Consider the following 23988-nt stretch of genomic DNA (forward strand, 5'->3'; position numbering starts at 1 on the left):
CACCGTGGACCATCCTCTTCTCCTTCACATTCTCCATACTCTTGGTATTCGGAACAAAGCTCTATCCTGAATATCACCCTACCTCTCCCATTGTACTTTGTGTCTCTTCTGCTAACACCTCCTCTATTGATCTCTCTGTGGGGGTACCCCAGGGCTCTGTCCTGGGACCTCTTTTCTCTGTACACACTCTCTCTAGGTGACCTAATAACATCTTTTGGGTTTAATTATCACCTCTATGCTGACGACACACAAATATACTTTTCAACACCCGACCTTACACCTGCTGTACGAACCAAAGTTTCTGAATGTCTCTCTGCTATATCATCCTGGATGGCCCTCCGCCGCCTTAAACTCAACATGGCTAAAACAGAGCTCCTCATACTTCCTCCCAAACCTGGCCCTACTACCTCCTTCCACATTACTGTTGGAACTACGATCATCCACCCAGTAGCCTAAGCACGCTGCGTAGGGGTCACACTCAACTCCTCTCTCACATTCGCCCCTCACATTCAAAACATTTCTAAAACCTGTCGCTTTTTCCTCCACAATATAACAAAGATACGCCCTTTCCTCTGTTGCTCGACTGCTAAAACTCTGACTCAGGCCCTCATTCTCTCCCGTCTTTATTACTGTAACCTCCTGCTGTCCGGCTTCCTGCCTGTCACCTGTCTCCCCTACAATCTATCCTAAACGCTGCTGCCAGATTCACGCTACTCTTTCTTAGATCTGTCTCAGCATCTCCACTCATGAAATCCCTCTCCTGGCTTCCGATCAAATCCCGCATCTCACACTCCATTCTTCTCCTCACTTTTAAAGCTTTACACTCTTCTGCTCCTCCTTACATCTCAGCCCTAATTTCTGGTTATGCACCATCCAGACTCTTGCGTTCTTCTCAAGGATGTCTTCTTTCTACCCCCTTTGTATCTAAAGCCCTGTCCTGCCTTAAACCTTTTTTACTGACTGCCCCACACCTCTGGAAAGCCCTTCCCCTCAGTACCCGACTAGCACCCTCTCTATCCACCTTTAAGACCCAACTTAAGACACACTTGCTTAAAAAAGCATATGAATAGCTCTGTGTATATTCTGAACACGATACATAAAGCTTGGCCCCCTGCAGACGCACTTACCAGATCTCCTTCCTACTGTCTCTGTACGTTCTCCCTACCTATCAATTTGACTTTAAGCTCCTCGGGGCAGGGACTCCTCTTCCTTAATGTTACTTTAATGACTGAAGAACTTATTCCCATGATCTGTTATTTATATTATCTGTTATTTATTTGATTACCATGTGTATTACTACTGTGAAGCGCTATGTACATTAATGGCGCTATATAAATAAAGACATACAATACAATAAGAATGATACAAATAACCTGCATTTAAAACGTTATAACATTTTATCCTTTTAAAATGCTCGTTTTATGCACCATAAACTAAAGTCAATTTTCATTGGGATTTAGCGTAACACAGATACACGTGTGCACTTATATGTGAACGTGTTAGTCACTGGTTATCCCTAAACATGCCTGGCTTTAGAGATAGGTCTCTCCCCTGTGTGTGTCCTCGTGAGTGTTCAGGCTGGATAACTGACCAAATCCTTTCCCACATTCCCCACATACATGCGGTCTCTCCCCTGTGTGTGTCCTCTTGTGTATGTTCAGGTGGGAAAACCGTCGAAATCCCTTCCCACATTCCCCACATACATGTGGCCTCTCCCCTGTGTGTGTCCTCTTGTGTATGATCAGGTTGGATAAGTCCCTAAATCCCTTCCCACATTCCCCACATACATGCGGTCTCTCCCCTGTGTGTCCCTTCTTGTGTCTGGCAAGGTTGGATAAGTCACTAAATCCCTTCCCACATTCCCCACATACATATGGTCTCTCCCCTGTGTGTGTCCTCGTGTGTGTGTTCAGGTGGGATAACACACTGAATCCCTTCCCACATTCCCCACATACATGTGGCCTCTCCCCTGTGTGTCCCTTCTTGTGTCTGTTCAGGCTGGATAAATCACTAAATCCCTTCCCACATTCCCCACATACATGCGGTCTCTCCCCTGTGTGTGTCCTCGTGTGTGTGTTCAGGCTGGATAAGTCACTAAATCCCTTCCCACATTCCCCACATACATGCGGTCTCTCCCCTGTGTGTGTCCTCTTGTGTCTGTTCAGGTGGGATAACACACTAAATCCCTTCCCACATTCCCCACATACATGCGGTCTCTCCCCTGTGTGTGACCTCTTGTGTGTGTTCAGGTTGGATAACTGACTAAATCCCTTCTCACATTCCCCACATACATGCGGTCTCTCCCCTGTGTGTGTCCTCTTGTGTGTGTTCAGGTGGGATACGTGACTAAATCCCTTCCCACATTCCCCACATACATACGGTCTCTCCCCTGTGTGTGACCTCTTGTGTGTGTTCAGGCTGGATGACTGACTAAATCCCTTCCCACATTCCCCACATACATGTGGTCTCTCCCCTGTGTGTATCCTCATGTGTGTGTTCAGGCTGGATAACTGACTAAATTCCTTCCCACATTCCCCACATACATGTGGTCTCTCCCCTGTGTGTGTCCTCTCGTGTGTGTTCAGGTGGGATAACACACTAAATCCCTTCCCACATTCCCCACATACATATGGTCTCTCCCCTGTGTGTGTCCTCTCGTGTGTTTTCAGGTGGGATAACCGACTAAATCCCTTCCCACATTCCCCACATACATGCTGTCTCTCCCCTGTGTGTGTCCTCTTCTGTAGGTTCTGGTCTGATAACCAAGTCAGACTCTTCCCACTTTCTCCAAGATCTTTTCCTTTGGCAGCTGCTAATATATATATTTTGGGATGAGAAGCAGTTACATTGTTTATTAATTGCTTTGGCGGGTTGAAAGATGCATTTTCTGTCATATTTATTGGAATGTTGTAAGATTGTTCTGTCCTCATGTTTTCCATATTCTCATTTGGGTGTTTGAACTTCAGATGTTTGAGGAGGTAATCCTGACTGCTAAAAGCAACCTTGCAGTGATGGCATGGGTGGGTTATTGAAGCTTGGCTTTGTACTAGATGAGACAAAAAAGTCACTGTTACTCAAACTGTCTTACAAAAGGCCATGTAGGAGAGGTAAGTTGGCATATCACAAAAAGTACAGGATGAAAGTAAACTGTAAATGTACATTGTAAAAATGAAGGGTTTAGCACAACATGTGCAGCATTAGGGCCGGGAGAGAAGATGTAGTGGATCATACATTTAAAGTGGATCATAATATTTAACGATTTAAAAATAAATTTCACTAGCTGCAAAACTCCAATTAAAGTGGCAGAAATCTTGTCAAATCCTTTGATAGATAGTAAGTCGATAGTTTCAGTTGTGAAGGTATAATTCAAAAATGTTTGTACAATTAATAGAAAACGTGACTCATTAGAAGCTCACATATCAGTCACCGGGTGTTCCCGTTACCGCACCATGTACCAGGTCTCTAATAGTTATAGGATGAGAAAAAGAGGAAGGGGAAACACAAAATGGATGTGCCCCCAAAAGAATTCACTTAAATGCACACCCCCCAAGTATAAAAATTAACTTTTAATAAATCCTTAAAACATATATTACCAAAGTAACGTGTAATGTGAATTAAAAAGATATTAAATCTTGACTATCAAGCAACCGTGTCGTTGTTTAATCATACTCCCCCAGTATCAATTGATACGATGGGATGTTGAAGACAGGGAATGCTATGAGTAGGGTATAGAACCCCTCTGGGGTAGCGGTAAGACCGAATGTAGAGTGATATATAATTATATACAGGCAAGTGGCCACAGGATTAAATATCCTAATGCTGCTAAATATAGCCCCCTGCACATTTACATGGAGATAGGTCTAAGTAATAACGCTGGTATGTGATGGTATAATAGCTGTATTATAGAGCTTCCAAATACCGCAGTAATGGCTTAAAAACACAGCAATATAATATGAAGACGCCTCACATTAGGTTCAGGGATAGCAGGCACACTGACCATGAATAGATTAATAAGTAGTTAGCTCATATGGTCTTTTCAGTTACACCCAGGATACTGCAAACACTACATTAAAAACAGCTCCAAGTAGGAGACTGACAACATTGCGCGTCCAACGCGCGTTTCCCTCCAGCAAAGGAGCTTCTTCAGGGACAAGTATTACTGGGGGTATGAGGTCTGAACCCTTTTATACCCTTACAACACCCTAATTGCACAATCAATGAATAACAGCTGGTGCACATGCGCACTGAGGTCCGTTCTAAATTGGCTCAATAAACTGCTCAAAAGTTAATAAAAAGTGTTTTATTCATAAACCGCAGTGTTGTGCCTTCATTTTACCCTATTCGCGTTGTTTTCTGTTCATTTTTAAAGCTTCTGAAGCCTTTAAACATTCGCGCCGAATAGAGTATCTAATGCGCATGCGCGGGGACTTTAAACCAATTCTGGGAGTTCATGTATGCATACTGCGCATGCGTGGGACCTTAGAAACTTTTCAGATCAATTGCGTCCACTGCGCATGCGTGGGGACTTAGGAAAAAATTCCAGTCATTCCCCATGCTTAAAGCGCATGTGTGGAGACTTGGACAGAACTTTAAATGTTATAAATGTAAACTGCGCATGCGCGGGGACTTTGGAATAATTCCATATTCCAAAGTCCCCGCGCATGCGCAGTTTACATTTATAACATTTAAAGTTCTGTCCAAGTCTCCACACATGCGCTTTAAGCATGGGGAATGACTGGAATTTTTTCCTAAGTCCCCACGCATGCGCAGTGGACGCAATTGATCTGAAAAGTTTCTAAGGTCCCACGCATGCGCAGTATGCATACATGAACTCCCAGAATTGGTTTAAAGTCCCCGCGCATGCGCATTAGATACTCTATTCGGCGCGAATGTTTAAAGGCTTCAGAAGCTTTAAAAATGAACAGAAAACAACGCGAATAGGGTAAAATGAAGGCACAACACTGCGGTTTATGAATAAAACACTTTTTATTAACTTTTGAGCAGTTTATTGAGCCAATTTAGAACGGACCTCAGTGCGCATGTGCACCAGCTGTTATTCATTGATTGTGCAATTAGGGTGTTGTAAGGGTATAAAAGGGTTCAGACCTCATTCCCCCAGTAATACTTGTCCCTGAAGAAGCTCCTTTGCTGGAGGGAAACGCGCGTTGGACGCGCAATGTTGTCAGTCTCCTACTTGGAGCTGTTTTTAATGTAGTGTTTGCAGTATCCTGGGTGTAACTGAAAAGACCATATGAGCTAACTACTTATTAATCTATTCATGGTCAGTGTGCCTGCTATCCCTGCACCTAATGTGAGGCGTCTTCATATTATATTGCTGTGTTTTTAAGCCATTACTGCGGTATTTGGAAGCTCTATAATACAGCTATTATACCATCACATACCAGCGTTATTACTTAGACCTATCTCCATGTAAATGTGCAGGGGGCTATATTTAGCAGCATTAGGATATTTAATCCTGTGGCCACTTGCCTGTATATAATTATATATCACTCTACATTCGGTCTTACCGCTACCCCAGAGGGGTTCTATACCCTACTCATAGCATTCCCTGTCTTCAACATCCCATCGTATCAATTGATACTGGGGGAGTATGATTAAACAACGACACGGTTGCTTGATAGTCAAGATTTTATATCTTTTTAATTCACATTACACGTTACTTTGGTAATATATGTTTTAAGGATTTATTAAAAGTTAATTTTTATACTTGGGGGGTGTGCATTTAAGTGAATTCTTTTGGGGGCACATCCATTTTGTGTTTCCCCTTCCTCTTTTTCTGATTCACTTTCAGTTCACAGTTTGCACCCACCCTTTGATTACCTCACCTATGTATTTAAACACTTTATTCAATTAGTATGGTCCTGTGATCACTCCCCACTCTTTGTTGTTTCGTTTAGTTATAGGATGATCCAACTTTCTGCTAAATCTCCATTGTTAAATCAGGAACCAAATGCCCAATTATTGTATTTGACATCACAGATGTTATTCAGACTTAATTAAGTTATACCGTTTTTAATACAATTGTTTAAAAGTTAAACATTTTTAGGGAACAAGGAGTCTGTACTTGTGTTACTGATTTTCCCCCATACAAACATTGCATGTTATTAAACCACACACACACACACACACACACACATATACTGTATACAGTGCTCGACAAACCCGGTCGCTACACATATACACACACACACACACACACACACACACACACACACACATACACATACATACACATACATACACATATATGAGAGAAAATGAGAAAAAAACAGGCGCACACCTAGTGCATTAAAGTATAACAATCATTTTATGGAACATTAAAAAATAGACAAATGCCCACTCACAAATCAAACAATAAAAAAGAGCAGTTATGAGATAGGCCCTCATAAGCCACTGGCAGCGTCTCGATCAGCAATGGAGTTTTCCTCCTCCACACGTGTAGTACAAACTCCTTCACCGGAAGTGACGTCCTCCCGGCGTGTGCCCCGCAACAGGAAATCCCTCCGGGAACCAGAGATCTTGCCTTCTTTCTTCTGGCTGTTGTACCATCAGGAGTAGTGGAGATCTGCCCGCTGCAGCCACGTCTCAGCCACGCCCTACGCGTTTCGTCATCCCATGATGAAGTCATCCTTGATGATGAAACGCGTAGGGCGTGGCTGAGACGGAGGAGGCACTTTCCCACTAAACACAGCAGATTGCGGACGCAGTATCGTGAGTGGCGAGACATACAAGAAGCAGCGGGCAGATCTCCACTACTCCTGATGGTACAACAGCCAGAAGAAAGAAGGCAAGATCTCTGGTTCCCGGAGGGATTTCCTGTTGCGGGGCACACGCCGGGAGGACGTCACTTCCGGTGAAGGAGTTTGTACTACACGTGTGGAGGAGGAAAACTCCATTGCTGATCGAGACGCTGCCAGTGGCTTATGAGGGCCTATCTCATAACTGCTCTTTTTTATTGTTTGATTTGTGAGTGGGCATTTGTCTATTTTTTAATGTTCCATAAAATGATTGTTATACTTTAATGCACTAGGTGTGCGCCTGTTTTTTTCTCATTTTCTCTCATAGGTATTTCCAAGGGAGTTGTGTCCCTTTCAAACGGGCTGCCTTTACCTGGATGCACTCTATTGGAACGGGACTCTATGTTTTTTAAGGTTTTTGGTATACATCTAAAGCTATTCATTTTTATTTTTTAGTAATATATTTTTTTGTATACTTTTATATATTTTTTATAGCATTTTTTATTAAAATTTTATTAGTTTTTATGTTATATATTTTTTCAACATAGGATCCATCTTATTATTACCCCCCCTGGCCACCCCATTGGTTGTTTCAACACAGTAGCTAACTCACTCACAATTTATAGGTTGTCATAGTAGGCGCTCCTTAATGTTTTTGTTTTGTTTTGACATATATATATATATATATACACACACACACACACACACACACACACACACACACACACACACACACACACACACACACACACACACATATATATACACATATATATATATACATACACATATATATACACACACACACACACACACACACACACACACACACATATATATATACACAGTGCTCGACAAACCCGGTCGCCAACTCGCCAGCTGCGATCGGATATTGGCTCGTGGCCAGTAACCTTTCCCTTCTCTGCAAAAAAAAAAAAAATCCCCTGTTCAGGAAAAAAAAAAAAAACGAAAAATCTCTGTCTCTCTCCCCCCTCTCTGTCTCTGTCTCTCTCTGTCTCTCTCCCCCCTCTGTCTCTGTCTCTCTCCCCCCTCTGTCTCTGTCTCTCTCCCCCGTCTCTCTCTCCCCCGTCTCTCTCTCTCCCGTCTCTCTCTCTCCCTGTCTCTCTCTCTGTCTCTGTCTCTCTCTCTGTCTCTCTCTCTCTCTCTCCTGCCTCACTCTCCTGCCTCACTCTCCTGCCTCACTCTCCTGCCTCACTCTCCTGCCTCACTCTCCTGCCTCACTCTCCTGCCTCACTCCTGCCTCACTCTCCTGCCTCACTCTCCTGCCTCACTCTCTCGATCTGGATATCTTTTTTACCCTGTATATCTTAACTGCCCTATACTACACCAAAATAACCAATACTGCTTTCTTCCAGATCTGACTCAAGCTTCACACGGGAGACATTGGTATCCTCACTAACCCAGAAGACAGGTAGGGAACATCTCCCCTCGAATGTATAACATTGCGGGAATGAGAGTACCTGGACATTGAGGGACTGCGGATCAGGTAAGATCCCAGGCGGGATTGTTGCTTTAAATATTGTGAAGCGGGGACGTCCAGACACTGGTTAAGAGGTTCAGGAAACTAGTCATTCACTTCTGGCTTTTTTTTCTAGATCCGACATTTATACACACACACACACACACACACACGTAACAAGGACTAATTGTAGTATAATGTAATACAATAAATAAACCTATGTCAAAAACTAATGTTCTTACTAGGAATTTATTCAATTTATTTTATTTATGTATTTTTTTAAAAAGCGGGGGCGGGACTAGGTGGTGAGTAGATTTTTTGGTTCGGCGAGTAGATTTTTGGGTGATTTGTCAAGCACTGTATATATATATATATGCCCCACACTGATGAGACCCATTAAGGTCGAAACAGCTGTCTGTGGGTGGTTTTCTGGGTATGCACCTTAACCCTGGCTGTGCTCAAAGCTGTGACCATGCAGCAAGCTTAAGCCTATAGGGAACCATGTTAAAAATGGTTTTTGAAGCAAAAAGTGGCACTGTGTGCTCATTTGCATGTCATTTCCCAGAATCCCTTGCTGCAGTGGAAGTGCTGTGTGCTGGGTGATAATGGGGAAAGGTGGGGTTGCAGACCTGCCTAAGATATGCAGATGAGCATACAGTTGTATTTACATTTGCATATTTGCTTTGCTGTGGAGGGTTTTTGTCACTTTTTTTTACTCACCATAACTTAACTCAGTATTATGGTTGGCCCATCCTTTAGCTTCTTTGCATACCCAGTTAATCAACCCCACACTGATGAGACCCATTAAGGTCGAAACAGCTGTCTGTGGGTGGTTTTCTGGGTATGCACCTTAACCCTGGCTGTGCTCAAAGCTGTGACCATGCAGCATGCTTAAGCCTATAGGGAACCATGTTAAAAATGTTTTTTGAAGCAAAAAGTGGCACTGTGTGCTCATTTGCATGTAATTTCCCAGAATCCCTTGCTGCAGTGGAAGTGCTGTGTGATAATGGGGAAAGGTGGGTGAACAGAGTGAAGTCAACTCCTATCAGTTACGCCTGGGAGACATATGTCTGAGTGCTTCATCCAGCACTCATAAGGGTTAACTCAAGTGGAAGTTAGGTAGTCAGGAAGTAAGCTGACACCTGAGAGCCAGCAAGGTAGATAAGGATCTTGTTACCAGCAGTAGCTGGCTCTCTCAGACAAGAGCACATGGATATATGTGCTGCAAGACAGGCGGATACAGCACACTACTTACTGCAGCCAAAGTAAGATTTGTTTCATGACTGCTTAAAAGACTCTGAAGGTTTGGTTATGGTTTAGCCAGCCAGACTGCTAGATAGGTCTGCTGTGTTAGTCAGTTTTTCTCCCAACATGGAGCAGGATTTATTTGTTTAAAGGGACAGTGTACCCGCATGTTAGGTTGTAATGGAGAAATAAAGCCATTGAACGTTTTTCATTATCCTGAAACTACACGTGTGGACTGTTCCCTGACCTCGGCTACAGGCCGTCCTGCCACAAGTGGTGTCAGAAGTGGGAAGTCGGACGGCCCCTGTATCTGAAGGGCCACACAAAAAAAAAATGGAGACATTTTTTCCTCAGTTCCTTGAGCAACAGCTCCAGCTAGCAGAGAAGCAAGCTGAGCGACAAGCCCAGCAAGATGAGCAACAGGCCCGGCGAGAGGAAAAGCTACTCCAACTGCTGGTAGAAGGCCGAGCCCCAGGCAGACCAGAGATTCCAAATAACCCACCGGTGATGCTGCATAAAATGAAGCCAACCGAAGACCCAGAGACATTCCTCCTCACTTTTGAAAGGGTAGCCACGGCTGGACAGTTGATCGCTGGGTAACGACTCTGGCTCCACTCCTCATAGGAGAAGCTCAGGCAGCCTACCAGGCTCTTCCAGCAGACGAGGCCATGGACTATCAGCAACTAAAGGCTGCTATTCTGGATCGCCTAGTCCTTACTCCAGAGACCTACCGTCAGCGGTTCCGGACAGTCAAATATACAAACCAAGACAGACCCCGGATCGTAGCCCACCGCTTAATAGACTTATGTACCAGGTGGATACAACCGGAGAAGCATACCCAGGCAGAGATCCTTGAACAGTTTGTGCTCGAGCAGTTCATACAGATACTGCCCCCCTCCTCCCGCTCCTGGGTGAAAAGACACGCTGCATTTTCCCTGGATTCAGCGGTCCGCTTGGTGGAAAACTTCCTTGGAGACGACACCCAACAGGATAGCTGGGAACGGCCGGTGCACACACCAGTTGCTTCCGGTGATGCTAGAGGCAGGAGAGCAGACAATCGAGGGGTCTACAACCCGCCAGCTCGGGAGATCCAGTCAACCCGATCGGAAGACCCTTTCCCATCTCAGAGGGTTCCTGGTACAAACTCCCGCAGAGACGCCCGTCCCGGGTCCAAGGCCATTGGATCACTCAAGGGAGGCCGCCACCCACAGTATTGCCCGAGAACTTGGACTCCTGTCACCCATCCGGTGGAGAGGATAACCCCACCAACCAGAATGGAGGATCCCATCCAACAGCGGAGAGGTCCAAACACCGAGCCCCGTCGAGAGCTTCCGCTGATGACCGAGTTTGCAGACTCAGGAGATGATGAGGTGGACTGTTCATATGGCAGAATGTTACGCCGATGCTCGCCACAAACCGGGACCGGACCGCGGGGCTGAGGTGGGGTTATATAATCACCGACCTTAGTCCATGCAGACTGATCCGGAGTGCGCAGTTCGTAGTCGTACATCGCAGGGTCAGGATTGGAGAAGGCAGCATCGTCGTTAATGAAGCAGGAGTTCGGCAACAGGAAATCAGGAGTGCCCCGCTTCAGCTTAGGAGCGTGAGCGCGGGGGTGGCTTCTGCGCGAGGAGCGGCCTCGGCCCATGACGCCGATCTCAGCAGGAGGAGACAGCAGGCTGGCCGAAGTTCACCGCAGGGCAGCGTCGGGAAGAACCAACGCTTCAGCGCAGAAGTCCAAGGCAGGCCACTGCAAGAGGATCGCAGCAGGCCGCAGGAAAGGAAGGTTAGCCACTGCTAGGAGGGAATGCAGCAGTTACCAGTGCTGGCATCAACGCTTCAGCACAGGCGTCCAGGGTAGGCCACTGCAGGAGAATAGCAGCAGGCCGCAGGACAGGAAGGGTAGCCACTGCTAGGAGGGAATGCAGCAGTTACCAGTGCTGGCATCAACGCTTCAGCACAGGCGTCCAGGATAGGCCACTACAGGAGAATAGCGGCAGGCCACAGGACAGGAAGGGTAGCCACTGCTAGGAGGGAATGCAGCAGTTACCAGTGCTGGCATCAACGCTTCAGCACAGACGTCCGGGGTAGGCCACTGCAAGGAGATAGCAGCAGGCCAGTGCTGGCAACAACGCTTCAGCACAGACGTCCAGGACCAGGCCTCTGGATACTCAGGAACTTGGAAGGTAAGAACGCTAGGAGAGAGGCCTGGGGTGGTTTGTGGCAGAGACAGTAACATAGAGGTAGGAATAGTTATGCTCGGCGCTGGTTCAGAGCCAACGCCTAGAATATAAAGGGCGGAGATCCAATCACAGGAGAAGGGTGTGTGAGAATTCCTCCAATGAAGTAGCACAGGCCAGAAGCTGCAATGAGAGGCAGCACCTGTGCCATAGATTGCCAGAGGAAGCTTGCAACTGCACAGGTCTGCACGGCTATAGTCAAAGCCAGTAGTGGATTCCTTACACAGAACCACTGCCACAGCTTGTCTCCGAGGGGACCACAATCCGTGGTTAGTCCCAGCATCTCTGGAGGGGAAAAAAGTAAAAGCCATGCTGGACTCGGGCTCTGGAAAAACCCTGATCCTAGAGGGCCTAATTCCAAGCAACAGACTATCTTATGACTCTCCTTGGAATATTGAATGTATCCATGGGGATACAAAGAGATACCCGACGGCGAACATTCTACTGCGTATCAAGGATCAAGAGGCTAGTCTACTAGTGGGAGTTGCTCCCTGGCTACCTGCTCCTGTTCTACTTGGCCAAGACTGGCCCTACTTCGAAACATTCTTGGCCCCTACTCCTACGGAGCCTACTTCTCTGGTGCCGGAGAAGCCCGGAGACTTGTTAACCTTTTTCCCCAGAGATTTTCCACCGTAGACACCACGTCCCAAAGACACGTAAACAGAGACGTGCGGAAAAAGAGGACTGGTTAAGAAAGGCTGGGACTCTTGGTAACATTATTCAGCCCAAAGGACTGCAGGTCATGGCCGGGGTATATTACAGTCACTGTCTATCTGCTAGAATGTGGTGCTACAAAAGGTGCTTTCCAGCCTACAGGGAGTTAACCTCCCCTGGAGCAGCTAGCAGCAGAAACCGGTGACTTGTTGACCCGTGGACTACTAAGGGGTTAATATGTACTGTAATGTATTTTAATAACTATTTTATCATCTATTCCATGTTGGTTTAGCTTATTTTGCCTATGTATATAATGGGCAGTATATTGGCCATTATATACATAGAAAAGACAGGGCTGCAGTAGGTGTTAAAATATTTGCGGTATTTCTGCCGTTCATCCTGTTCCAATAAATATCGGAACTTGACGTATGGCATTTTATACTTGAAAATGCGGTATTATGCCTGTTTTGTATCGGATTTGATGCTTTTAACGGGTCCGATTAAAAGTGCTTTATTTTTGGCGTTGAAACGCTGATTCATTGTATGATAATAATAATAAGGCACTTTTCTATTGGCGTAAATACGGCATTTTTGGTTACTGCAGCTTGATGTATCCGGCCCTTTGACTCAAGTCAGGTTTAGTGATATTAAGTTCTAGTTGACCCGTAATGGTGTATGCAGATCTATCACTATTTACAATTCAACATCAGTAATAAGACAATAGAGATGTAAAAACCACACAACACACATATTCCTGATTACCTAGTGCTGGCGTGTTACTTTTCCACAGCGTACCCCACTTCATACCAAGCTCTTTCCCATATTCATCTCCATACCAGACCAGGAGCCCTGTGTGTGGGGGGAGGTCTGTGCAGGTTCTGTAGTAGATTTTCCTGTGGTCCTGCAACGCCACAAGGTTCTGTTCTTCCTCGTTTCTCACACAATTTACAAACCTAAAATTGGGACAGTTAGTGAGGTCTCAAAGTAATGTCTATTTTATAAAAAAAGAGCTGAAAAAAGATACAAGTTGTTAATAGTTACATAGTTATATAGTAGATGAGGTTGAAAAAAGACGTACGTCCATCAAGTTCAACCTATGCTAAATTTAGAGAACAGATACTTTATCCTATATCTATACTTACTTATTGATCCAGAGGAAGGCAAACAAAAAACCCCAGTGACATACCATCCAATGATATATCATAAGGGAAAAAATACAATCCTTCCCGACTCCAGGAATTGGCAATCGGATTACTCCCTGGATCAACATCCTTCCCATGTTTCACAGTCTCCATGGGTAATGAATTCCACATTTTAACTGCCCTTACTGTAAAGAACCCTTTCCTTTGTTGCTGGTGAAATCTCCTTTTCTCCACCCTCAAGGGATGACCCGAGTCCTCTGTACTGTCCTTGGGATAAATAGTTCTTTTGAAAGCTCCCTGTACTGTCCTCGAATATATTTGTATATAGTTATCATATCCCATCTTAGACGCCTCTTTTATAATGTAAATACTGTAGATCTAATTTAGCTAGCCTCTCCTCAAAAGTTAGATTGTCCATCCCCTTTATTAATTTGGTGGCTCTTCTCTGCACTCTCTAGTTCCATAATGTCTTTACTAAGGAGTGGTACCCAAAATTGGACTCCATATTCAAGGTTTGGTCTTACTAATCTATACTATATTTCTAAGTTAGATTCCGTTTGTTTGTTTGTTTGTTTGTCCGAAGCATCGAAATCTCACAAATGGCACGACGTAGATGTCCTGGCAGCGAGGGGAGATGCGGCAGCAGCGCGGGGAGATGTGCCGGCAGCAGGGGGGGGGGTGAGGGGGCGGGGAGATGTGCCGGCAGCAGGGGGAGACACAGACACACACACAGAAAGACACACACAGACACACACAGAGACAAATCTTCCCCCGCTCTACATCTCCCTCCCCCTCCTCCCTAAAAACCTGTTTGTCCTCGCCGATATTAAAAAACAGACCAAAAATATTGTCTACTCACAGGTGTTGAAGGATTAAAATAAATAACTTTCACATTAAAAATTTTTTTTAATACAATGTATTCAATATTATATTCTTGCTTCCCAAATGCATAACCTAACATTTATCTGTATTAAACATGATCTGCCATTTACCTGCCCAAGTTTCCAGTCTCTCCAAGTCCTTCTGGAGAGAAATTACATCCTGCTCTGATTCTACTACCTTACACAATTAAGTATCATCTGCAAGATGGAGACTTTGCTCTCGATGACAACCTCAAGGTCATTACTAAACAAGTTAAAAAGCAGGGGTCCCAGTACCAATACCTGAGGTACTCCACTCATGACCTTAGCACAACCTGCAATAGTTCCATGTATGACAACCCTCTGTTGTCTATCCGTCAACTAAATTTCAATCCAGGTGCATATATTTGCTTTATTTTGTGCACCAACCTTGTGTGTGGAACCATATCAAAAGCCTTGGCAAAATCTAAGTAGACCACATCAACTGCATTACCCTGGTCTAAATTCCTACTTACCTCCTCAAAGAAACAAATAAGGTTAGTTTGGCATGATCTATCCTTCATAAATCCATGCTTACTAATTTTGTTTTCCATTAGGTATTCCTAAATATTATGCCGTATTAAATCTTCAAGTAGTTTCCCCACTATTGAAGTCAGGCTTACAGGTCTATAAATTCCCCGGTTTTGATCTAGCTCCCTTTTTAAATAAAGGCATCACATCTGCTTTACGCCAATCTTGTGGTGCTGAGCCTTGGGACATGGACTCCTTGAATATTAAATGTAATGGTTTGGCTATTACTGAGCTTAACTTGTTGAGAACTCTTGGATGTATGCCATCAGGGCCAGGTGCCTTATTTACTTTAATTTTTTGAAGCCGCTTATGAACTTCTTCCTCAGTTAACCAATTGTTCATTAATATGAAGGTTGTGGCTTCCTCCTGCAGCACTACTATTGAACTTGATTCTTCCCTGGTAAACACAGAGGCAAAGAATTTGTTTAATACCTCTGCTTTTTCCTTATCTCCAATAATCTGCCTACTATATTTTATTTTCTCATTAAGGTACTTAAAGAACTTTTTAGGGTTCATCTTACTTTCTATTGCAATCCTTTTTTCATTATCCATTTTTGCTAATTTTATTGCCCTTTTGCAGTTTGTTACATTCCTTATAATTCTGATACGATGTCTCCGTCCCTTCTGACTTCAAGAATCTTAACGCCTTCCTCTTCTTGTCCATTTCCTCCCCTACCTGTTTATTTAGCCACATTGGTTTTGACTTACTTATTTTATACTTATTACCCAAAGGTATACACTGATGAGTGTGCTTTTCTAACAATGTTTTAATTACTGCCCATTTATCTTCTACATTTTTCCCTGAACAAACTTAATCCCAATGTAACCTTGTTGAACCCAAGTTATCTGTTTTTTGATCCTTTATTTAACACTAGCTGAGAGACCCGTCGTTGCCCGGGAGTACAATTTCCCGCTCCCCCTCTCTCTCCACTCCCCCTGTCAAGTTCCCAGACCCTAGTTTGTTTGTCGGTAGGGAAGGGACTCCTTGTGTATGTTCTGTAGGTCTTCGAGTTTAGCGAGCAAGCAGTTGTCGGGGATGAGAGAAGCTCACTTCAGAAAGCAAGGACACGCGGCATTCCTGTGAAACTTGCAGCAGCCGACAAGACCCCCGCCCCCATCGTGCCTTTTTCCTACTAACTAATGTAATAATATAATTGGATAAGCTTTGCCGCATAATAGGTGTGGCATTGAATGATTGGCTAGTGTTAGCCTACTTTGATATAAACAGATTGTAATACAAAAAACTCAGCAGTCTTGTCTTGACTACTTGTCTGAGGAAACTAATACGTGACTCTGTGTCATTATTATTGGGATCCGGGGTGCACCCAGACTCTAAGTTACATAATTTGGAGCCCACATCTGAGCAGTAGAGATCCTCGATTGAAGGGACCTTAACAGTTGGCGTAGTCGGCAGGATCCTTGTGAAGGGACATCGGAACAATCCTGAACCCATCTCCATCCAAGGAGGACGTCCCCTGTCCGGACTGATCTGGGGGTCTGATCAACCTCTAAGGACAAGGTAAGATATATTCAGAATATATTTTTACCGAACTCCTGTCAGTCTGTTCAGGTTGGCGACACTTGGTTGATGGGCTAAGTATTGTTAATCTATACAAGACCATAGAGTCCGGTGGTTCCCGCCAAGGATTTATATAGTTGGTAAGGTCTTGTGCCTGCCAGATGTGTGGTTTATGTTCATATGTCATAAGGGTTACGGAATAACGATATTATAAGTAGTTAGGGGACGAGTGTGTAAGGATATCTATTGTTAGATAATAGGAGGATCGTCCATACAGGTGACGGTCCGGGGAGTGTCTGCGCGCCTCCCCGTCTAGGTCAATTTATCGCTGAAGCTCAAGAGTCCAGGTACCGCCGGTAATTGGCGCACATGTCCGAGGTTGTTTTTAAAATAGACAATGTTCTCGCAGTTTTTAAAGAAGGATATGCCTTCTGGTGCACGGGATTCCGTAACTCTTGTGACAGAAAGGGAGGGAAAGAAGTATACCAAGAAATGTAAATTGTTGTTCAAATTATTGGATTTACCCCCTACGGGAAGGATGCAACCAAAAATGTTGAAAGATAGAATCCAGGCATGTAAAGGAATGTTGAAAGATGAAGGATTGTGGGAGAATGCTGAGAAATTTTTGAGTGTGGCTATTGAGCTTCAAAAGGAAGGTTTCACTGAAATAGAATGTGGAGGGAAAGATAAGGAAAGTTACTGTTATATGAAAGTACCCGAAAGTGACAAAACTACACCTTCTACCCCTAAAGTTAACCCTCCGCTCCATATCCTCAAAATAGTCTATGTCCCGTGAAATCACCATATTGGGTATGTCCCATATGCAAATTACAGAACCCAGTATTACGGGATAATTGTTACTCCTGTGGAGCTCACCGCCCCCGTGAGCCTGCTAGTCAGGAAAAAGACGAGGAAATAAAATTATGCCCCCTTGTCACTCCCTCTGGCCAGTATTTTCTGCCACCAAACAAGCCCACGGCTCTGACTGTGCCACTGTACCCTGTCAGCACGCAGCCCGCAGATCTGACTCAATTAAGAAATGAGATCAGTGCCATCGAAGAAAGGAGGGCAAATGAGACTTATGCCACAGAGGAAAGAAGGGCTGAGACCCCGTCCCCTGCTTCTGCAGTATCATCATGGTCACGGGGCTGAGGTCGCGATAACCTCTGGTGTCCCGGACCCATTTTTGAGAAAGTTTTCACGGGTAAATCTCAGCAGGTGATGGTGCAAGTAATGCAGGCTGATATCACTAGTCTGGCAATAGGAGCAATTGTTAACCCTGTAAATAGTAGGCTCCAACACAAAGGAGGTTTGGCTAGGATAATTAGTGAAAGGGGTGGCCCAAGTATTCAACATGATTCTGACAAATATATTCAAGACCACGGAGAGGTTCCGGTGGGAGGTATAGCGGTTACCGGACCAGGGGATTTACCGTGCAGTTTGATTATACATGCAGCAGGTCCAGTGTACCGCGATTATGCCCCAGATAGAGTCAAACAAATATAGGCAATTATAAGCTGTATTTCAGTAAATAGAGGGAGGGGGAGAGGGGGGCGTCCGGACACTCACCGCAGAGGGGGGATCCTGCCTGACTCTCCCGGCCCCTCCCAGCTGCTGCATGTGTGGGAGACGTTGCTGCTGCTGCTCTCTGCCCGGCTGAGAAGGGATTGCTTCCTGCTGCCCATGTGCCTCCGGTCTAGAGCGACCACGTGACCAGCAGCAGCCAATCACAGCAATAATAATAACCAGCAGCAGAGGGGTTAATGTTAAAGGGGATGAGACCTATGGTTTGAAGGGTAATGCTGCACTCCCCAAGGGAAAAAATATGATATCAATACCGGTGCTCCTGGTCAGGAATCTCTGCGAGGTTCTCCCAATATCATGTATGAAAGGAAAAGCCTGGGCACTGCGGATTTCTGCATAGAAAATGTATTAGCCAATAGTTGACGTTTTGCCCTCAGGGGCCTTTCTCAAAAGCAAAAGGCATAATGAATAAATAACATGTGAAAAGTTCCATATATAGACCCCACCACAAGTCTCCTTAATTGTCTCTGATAGATGTAATTATCTTCCTTAAGTCTCAATCCATCTTTCTGATGATGCACAGGGCTGATATACAGTCTCATTTGCTCCAAAATCTCCTCCAAATCCCGCGATGTTATGATGTCATCAGTAGGTTCCTGTCCTCACGTTGTCCTGCCGTCTCTGCTCTCCATTTTGCCATTCTGATGATGTAATTCTTTCCTTCATCCATTCCAGTAGTGGGGCGGTGCTTATCATTCACTCCTCCTTCCACATTCATTGGCAAGTGATGTCATCAGTAATCGGAGTCGCTGTACTTCTTTCCCTGTGAGGTTTATCAGTACACAAGAAAGAGACTTAGAAAATGTCTGTTTTAACCCTATGAGTGAATCGGAAGGCACAGGCTGCAATGTATATTCCAATTAAAAATTAAAATCTGTATTTTTATTTTAAAATACTTTTAAAAAAAAACTCCAGAGGTGTGTATGTTATTTTATACCCCATATGAACGAAAGGCAAACATACAAACCAATACACCAATCAGAGAACTCCAACAGCAGCAGGTAAAGAATCATCGTTCAGTAAGAAAACAGCCTAAGGATAAATTATCGTTTAGCCCTCTTGGAAAAACTGTATCCAACGTGAATATCCAATAAGCCTCAGGTTGCAATAAAAATATATCTTTATCCATACCTGTCATGCTGTTTTTACCTGTTCTATACCCATTACTTTAAGTGAGGTCACTGAATGCCTGAACTCCCTGCAGTGTTTTATTAATTCTGTTTCTGCATTATTAATCTTGCTTTTATGCTCAATATATCGCGTTTTGAGCATACTTTTAGTCTTGCCAAAGTAGCATAAGCCACATGGGCATGTGATCTTATAAATGACAGGCATAGTGGTGCAAGTGATCCTTCCTTTAATTTTATATTTCTTTCCACTCCTTGGATGGGTGAATTCTGTACCTGTATTAAGGCTATTGCAGATTGAGCAATTGCAGCACCGATAGCACCCTGGTTTAGGGTTACCTAGAAAGTGGGGCGTAATATAAGCCTCCCTTCTGCACTAATCAGTAAATCCTTAAGATTTTGTCCCCTCTGATATGCAAATCTTGGTTGCAATCTGCAAACCTCTTTACGAGTACTGTACTGTCACTATTCAGAATTTTCCAGTGTTTCAGAATGCTCTGTCTTAAGAACTCACTGGCAGTGGTGTACTTTGTCACAATCGTTATTCTCTCAGGATCATCCCGCCGCTGTTGAATCTGGGTGATAGGACGTGTGAATGCTTTCTCAACCGTTGACTTAGGCCTCGGATATAGTGGGCGCTTAGGTGCTGCTGCTCGCTCTCGCTTGCTCGCTCTACCAGGAGCTTTTTGCTGTCCTGACAGAGGAGACAGCAAGCGCGCTTGGGAGGCGTGTATCACTGTGTGTGTGTGTCACTTGGTAGCTGTCAGTGTGTGTGTGTCACTTTGAAGTGGTCTGTGTGTTTGTGTGTCACTGGGGAACCTGTGTGTGTGTATGTGTGTGTGTGTGTGTGTGTGTATTATATAATATTTAAAAAAAAAATTAAAAATGACATGTTCTGAGAATAAATTATTTATTAACATTGTGCAACTTTGATAAATATATTCAAGCACACACACACACACACACACACACACACACACACACACACACACACACACACACACACACACACACACACACACACACACACACACACACAATAATCTACTGTAACTGCTCTGCCATCTGTATACACACACACAAACACACACACATTATATATACAAACATATATATACACACACACACGCACACACACGCATACACATGCATACACATGCATACACACACACACAATGCACACACACACATGCATACGCATACACATACACACACACACACATGCATACACATACACACACACACACACACACACACACAATGCGCACATACACACATACACACAATGCGCACATGCACACATACACACGCACATACATGCATACACATACACACACATGCATACACATACACACACACACAAACAATGCACACACACACATGCACGCACATATGCACATGCACACATGCACACACACACACACACACATGCACACACACACACACACATTATTATCTACCACTTTCGTAAGTAAAATTTGTGCTTGTGCTATGGGTCACTAAACTGTGAGGAATCGGGGAACAGGTCCTTTGTGACGTGTTCCTTCTTTACCTAAGGCTGCTGCTGCCTCTGCTACACTCTCCGCTCGTGCGCGCATCCCAGCTCTGATTACAGAGTGCGCGTGCACCCGCAGCTCTTCAATCCCTGCCACGGAGCTTGGCTCCGCCCCTGAATACACTGCGCGGCTCTCACGCACGACGTGCGCACGTAATGACGTGCACCGGTCCCCAGCTGCGTGTCAAGCATTATTAGTGCCTCTTGTCTCCTGCAGCCTATCCCAGCTTCCGCTGGGGCCGCGCCTCCGCTCATTGGTTCTGTCTGCCTACATATACCCTGCTCCTGCTCAGTCAGTGCTCAGCATAATTCGGTGTAGCCTCGCTGCCTCCTACAGTTGTGCCTTGCCTTGTTCCAGTCTTGTCTTTCAGAATAAGCTCTTGTGTACCGACCCGGCTTGTAAGTGGACCCCCTCTGGATATTGACCTCGGCTTACCCATGACTACGACAACTTCTCCAACCCCTGAACAGGGCTAACGGACCTGGACTATCCGACCATCTATAATCCCAGACCACGGCTAACGGACTTCTACGATTCTACTCTCTCCAATCCCATGACCTGCAAGTATACCAATTAACCCTCTCTCTCCAACCCAGACCCGGCAACGCTAGACAATTCGCCTTCCAGGCACGCTTTCGCTGCTATGGGTGCGTGGCTTTGTACCTTCCCATCTCAGTGCCGGGGTCTTGCCTTGTTTGTGGGTAGCGCAAGCGTTACATAAACATACTTACTTCACCATATTTAGCTATTTTTCTTATTTCTAGGTCTCACCCCGCTTTGGATTCTACAGATTGGACTTTCATTATACCATATCCCTACAAGTGTTTATTCGTTTAAACATGGTTTACAGTGGTTTGCACCATTTGTTTTTTTTCTTTCCTTTATATTTACTGGAGTTGTGTGTTTCCTACACAGTGTGGCAGCATCCACTAGTAGCCTTATTAATCTGTTTGTTTTTATATTTTGCACACTGTAGAGGGAGAGAGGGGGTGGCCCGGTATTAAAGGGGTTGCACCCCATTTGGCCACCCCTGACCGCACCAGGGAGACAAGGGGTTAACTGGGCTGAGGTCCAGAAATGTGATGTAACCCTTGTTATGACATGTAAATGTATTTCCCCTGTTCCATTGTAATGTCTGGTTACTCAGTGTTTGCATCACACACACACTAGAATCCATCCGGGAGCACAAGGGTTAATAATTCTTTAATGATTATAGCTCTTTGTGTAGTTTTCCCGCCTTTTCAGGCACCATTTTGCAGGTCCCCATTGGCCGCCATTAGGGCTCAATGCATTTCAATAGGAATTGGTGCTGTTTTCGTCCTGTTTCCTGTAGTGACCAGCAGGTGGCGTCCGAGAGGGAGAGCGGCGGTTTCCCATTGAAAGTCAATGGGCTCATTGACTTCAATGGAGATGCCTCGAGGTAACCTAGTTGGCTGCCGTCCAGACCGCAAACCGCAAAGCGGATACAATGTCTTTCAAAAGAGCTAAAATCACTGGGTCAAGTTCAACGTCAATTAGCGGGGAAATAAACTGTTTTAGGGCACCTAGGGATAAAATTCTTTTTGCCCCTAGTTCCTAAGCGTCCCCCCACTCGACCACCACCGGGTCCCCGAATCCTGGACCCCCCATAAGGGTCGAACCAGATAGAGCGGGTCGCGCCATAGGCTTTGCCGGCGGCGGCAGAAACGGCTCAGAAAAATGACTAAGTGAGGAATGCTGAATGTTAGGAATCCATATCTCCGGTTCCGGAGGGTCCAGCGGATCAGGGTTTGGGGTATCTGTAGCCACTGCTCCGGCATCGCTGCAGAACCATCCTTGACCCGCTTGGACCAACCCGACGGAGTATGGACCCCCTTGAAGTTCGGGACTTTTCCCATAGACTTCAATGGCAGAAAATCCCCATTGACTTCAATGGCGGCGATTTACCATTGAAAGTCTATGGCGGAGCTGCCCGTTGTTTTCAATGGGGATTTAGTGAAAAGCTGAGATTTCTTTTTCAATGGAGATTTTTGTATTAAAATGATTTAATGTGCATTTGTGTAACTCCGGTTTCTTAGGTCGTAGCAAGTCGCTTTTTTGACCATATGGTGTCCCAGTTCTGGCAATGCGAACTGGGAAGTTTGGACCTGCTAAACCTAACGGAACCGGATATTTTAATACGTTTATGTTTTATGCTTAATAGTGTATCCTAAGGTAGGGATAAGTTCAAAAGGAAATTCTTTTGGGCCATAAGGTAGCAGATGGCCCTGGGGACGCCGCTATGTCTAGGATTTAAGTGCTGTTCAAAGAGTTTTATCACCCTCACTGTTTATCCGAAGCCCAAACCAGGGCAGGTCTTAAGTGTTCCAGTTAACACCTTTCAACAAAGGTTTTCCTGCCAGAACTCCAAATAGTAGACTTTCTGGCATTCCTGACGTAAATGTGGGGCTTCAGAAATGAGACCCCCAGAGTTCTACTGCCCATGTGCCAACTAGCAGGGGGGCATGGGTCAGAATGCTTTCCCACGTTAGTGAGTGGCTGGAGGTAATTGTAAACCAATCCCCTGTGCTTAAGGTTAAGAATAGAAGGAGAATGGTTTATAAACGGCTGTCCACCCATATATCCTTTGTCTTCGTTTGCTGATATGGTTACCTGATATCACCTGAATGATTTCCTCACTGCTGAAAGAAATGCTACATCATACTTCTCATTCCCCAACCCTTAAGTAAGTGTACTTCTTGTTTGTTACTGTATTATCTGTTGTGTTCACCTTTATTCTAAGGAATAAATACAATTTATTATATCTTAAGCCTCGTTCAGTTCAAACCCAATTATTTTTGTGTAATATTAATAAGCCTGTGGAAGCTATCGTCACACACACCTTTATCTTTCCTTTGTATTTTATACACACATTAGGTTGCTGCATTTGTAACACTGACCATTTATCACTATGGAGGAATATCAGTGTAGTATCTTTAACATGAGGGCACTGAGAGGTTTTAATGTTTTTAATATCTTTGATGAAGACAAAATCATTGACAATACCTTAGTAGAAATTGACAACCTCTCTGATTAACTTTTTTGCACTTGAAAAGCTTCTTGTTAAGGATGTTAAATATTCTTGGGATATTGTCACTTTAGAAAAGTACATTTCTGTTAAAAGAATTCCTAGGGGATTGAGACTATTTAAAACACCCACTGTGGATACTACAAATGAGACATTCATTAATGAATGGAATCAACAATTGGATCATTGTTCGTTTGAATTAATCAA

General features: G+C 44.5%; 1 protein-coding gene across 1 annotated transcript in view; it reads right to left on the bottom strand.

Annotated features, from left to right (window-relative positions):
- Positions 1-1358: 1358 nt before the first annotated feature.
- Positions 1359-23988, bottom strand: part of LOC142483222 (uncharacterized) — a 91330-nt gene continuing 68700 nt past the window's right edge. Inside the window, exons 4-6 of the mRNA XM_075583283.1 lie at positions 18038-18815; positions 13140-13330; positions 1359-3046 (exon numbers count right to left, since the gene is read on the bottom strand). Of these exons, the coding sequence (XP_075439398.1) occupies positions 1533-3046; positions 13140-13330; positions 18038-18153 (1821 nt within the window). The 5' untranslated portion in view covers positions 18154-18815 and the 3' untranslated portion in view covers positions 1359-1532. The remainder of the gene's footprint in view (positions 3047-13139; positions 13331-18037; positions 18816-23988) is intronic.

This window comes from Ascaphus truei, unplaced genomic scaffold (genome assembly GCF_040206685.1).
Source record: "Ascaphus truei isolate aAscTru1 unplaced genomic scaffold, aAscTru1.hap1 HAP1_SCAFFOLD_309, whole genome shotgun sequence".
In the NCBI taxonomy this organism is placed as follows: Eukaryota; Metazoa; Chordata; class Amphibia; order Anura; family Ascaphidae; genus Ascaphus; species Ascaphus truei.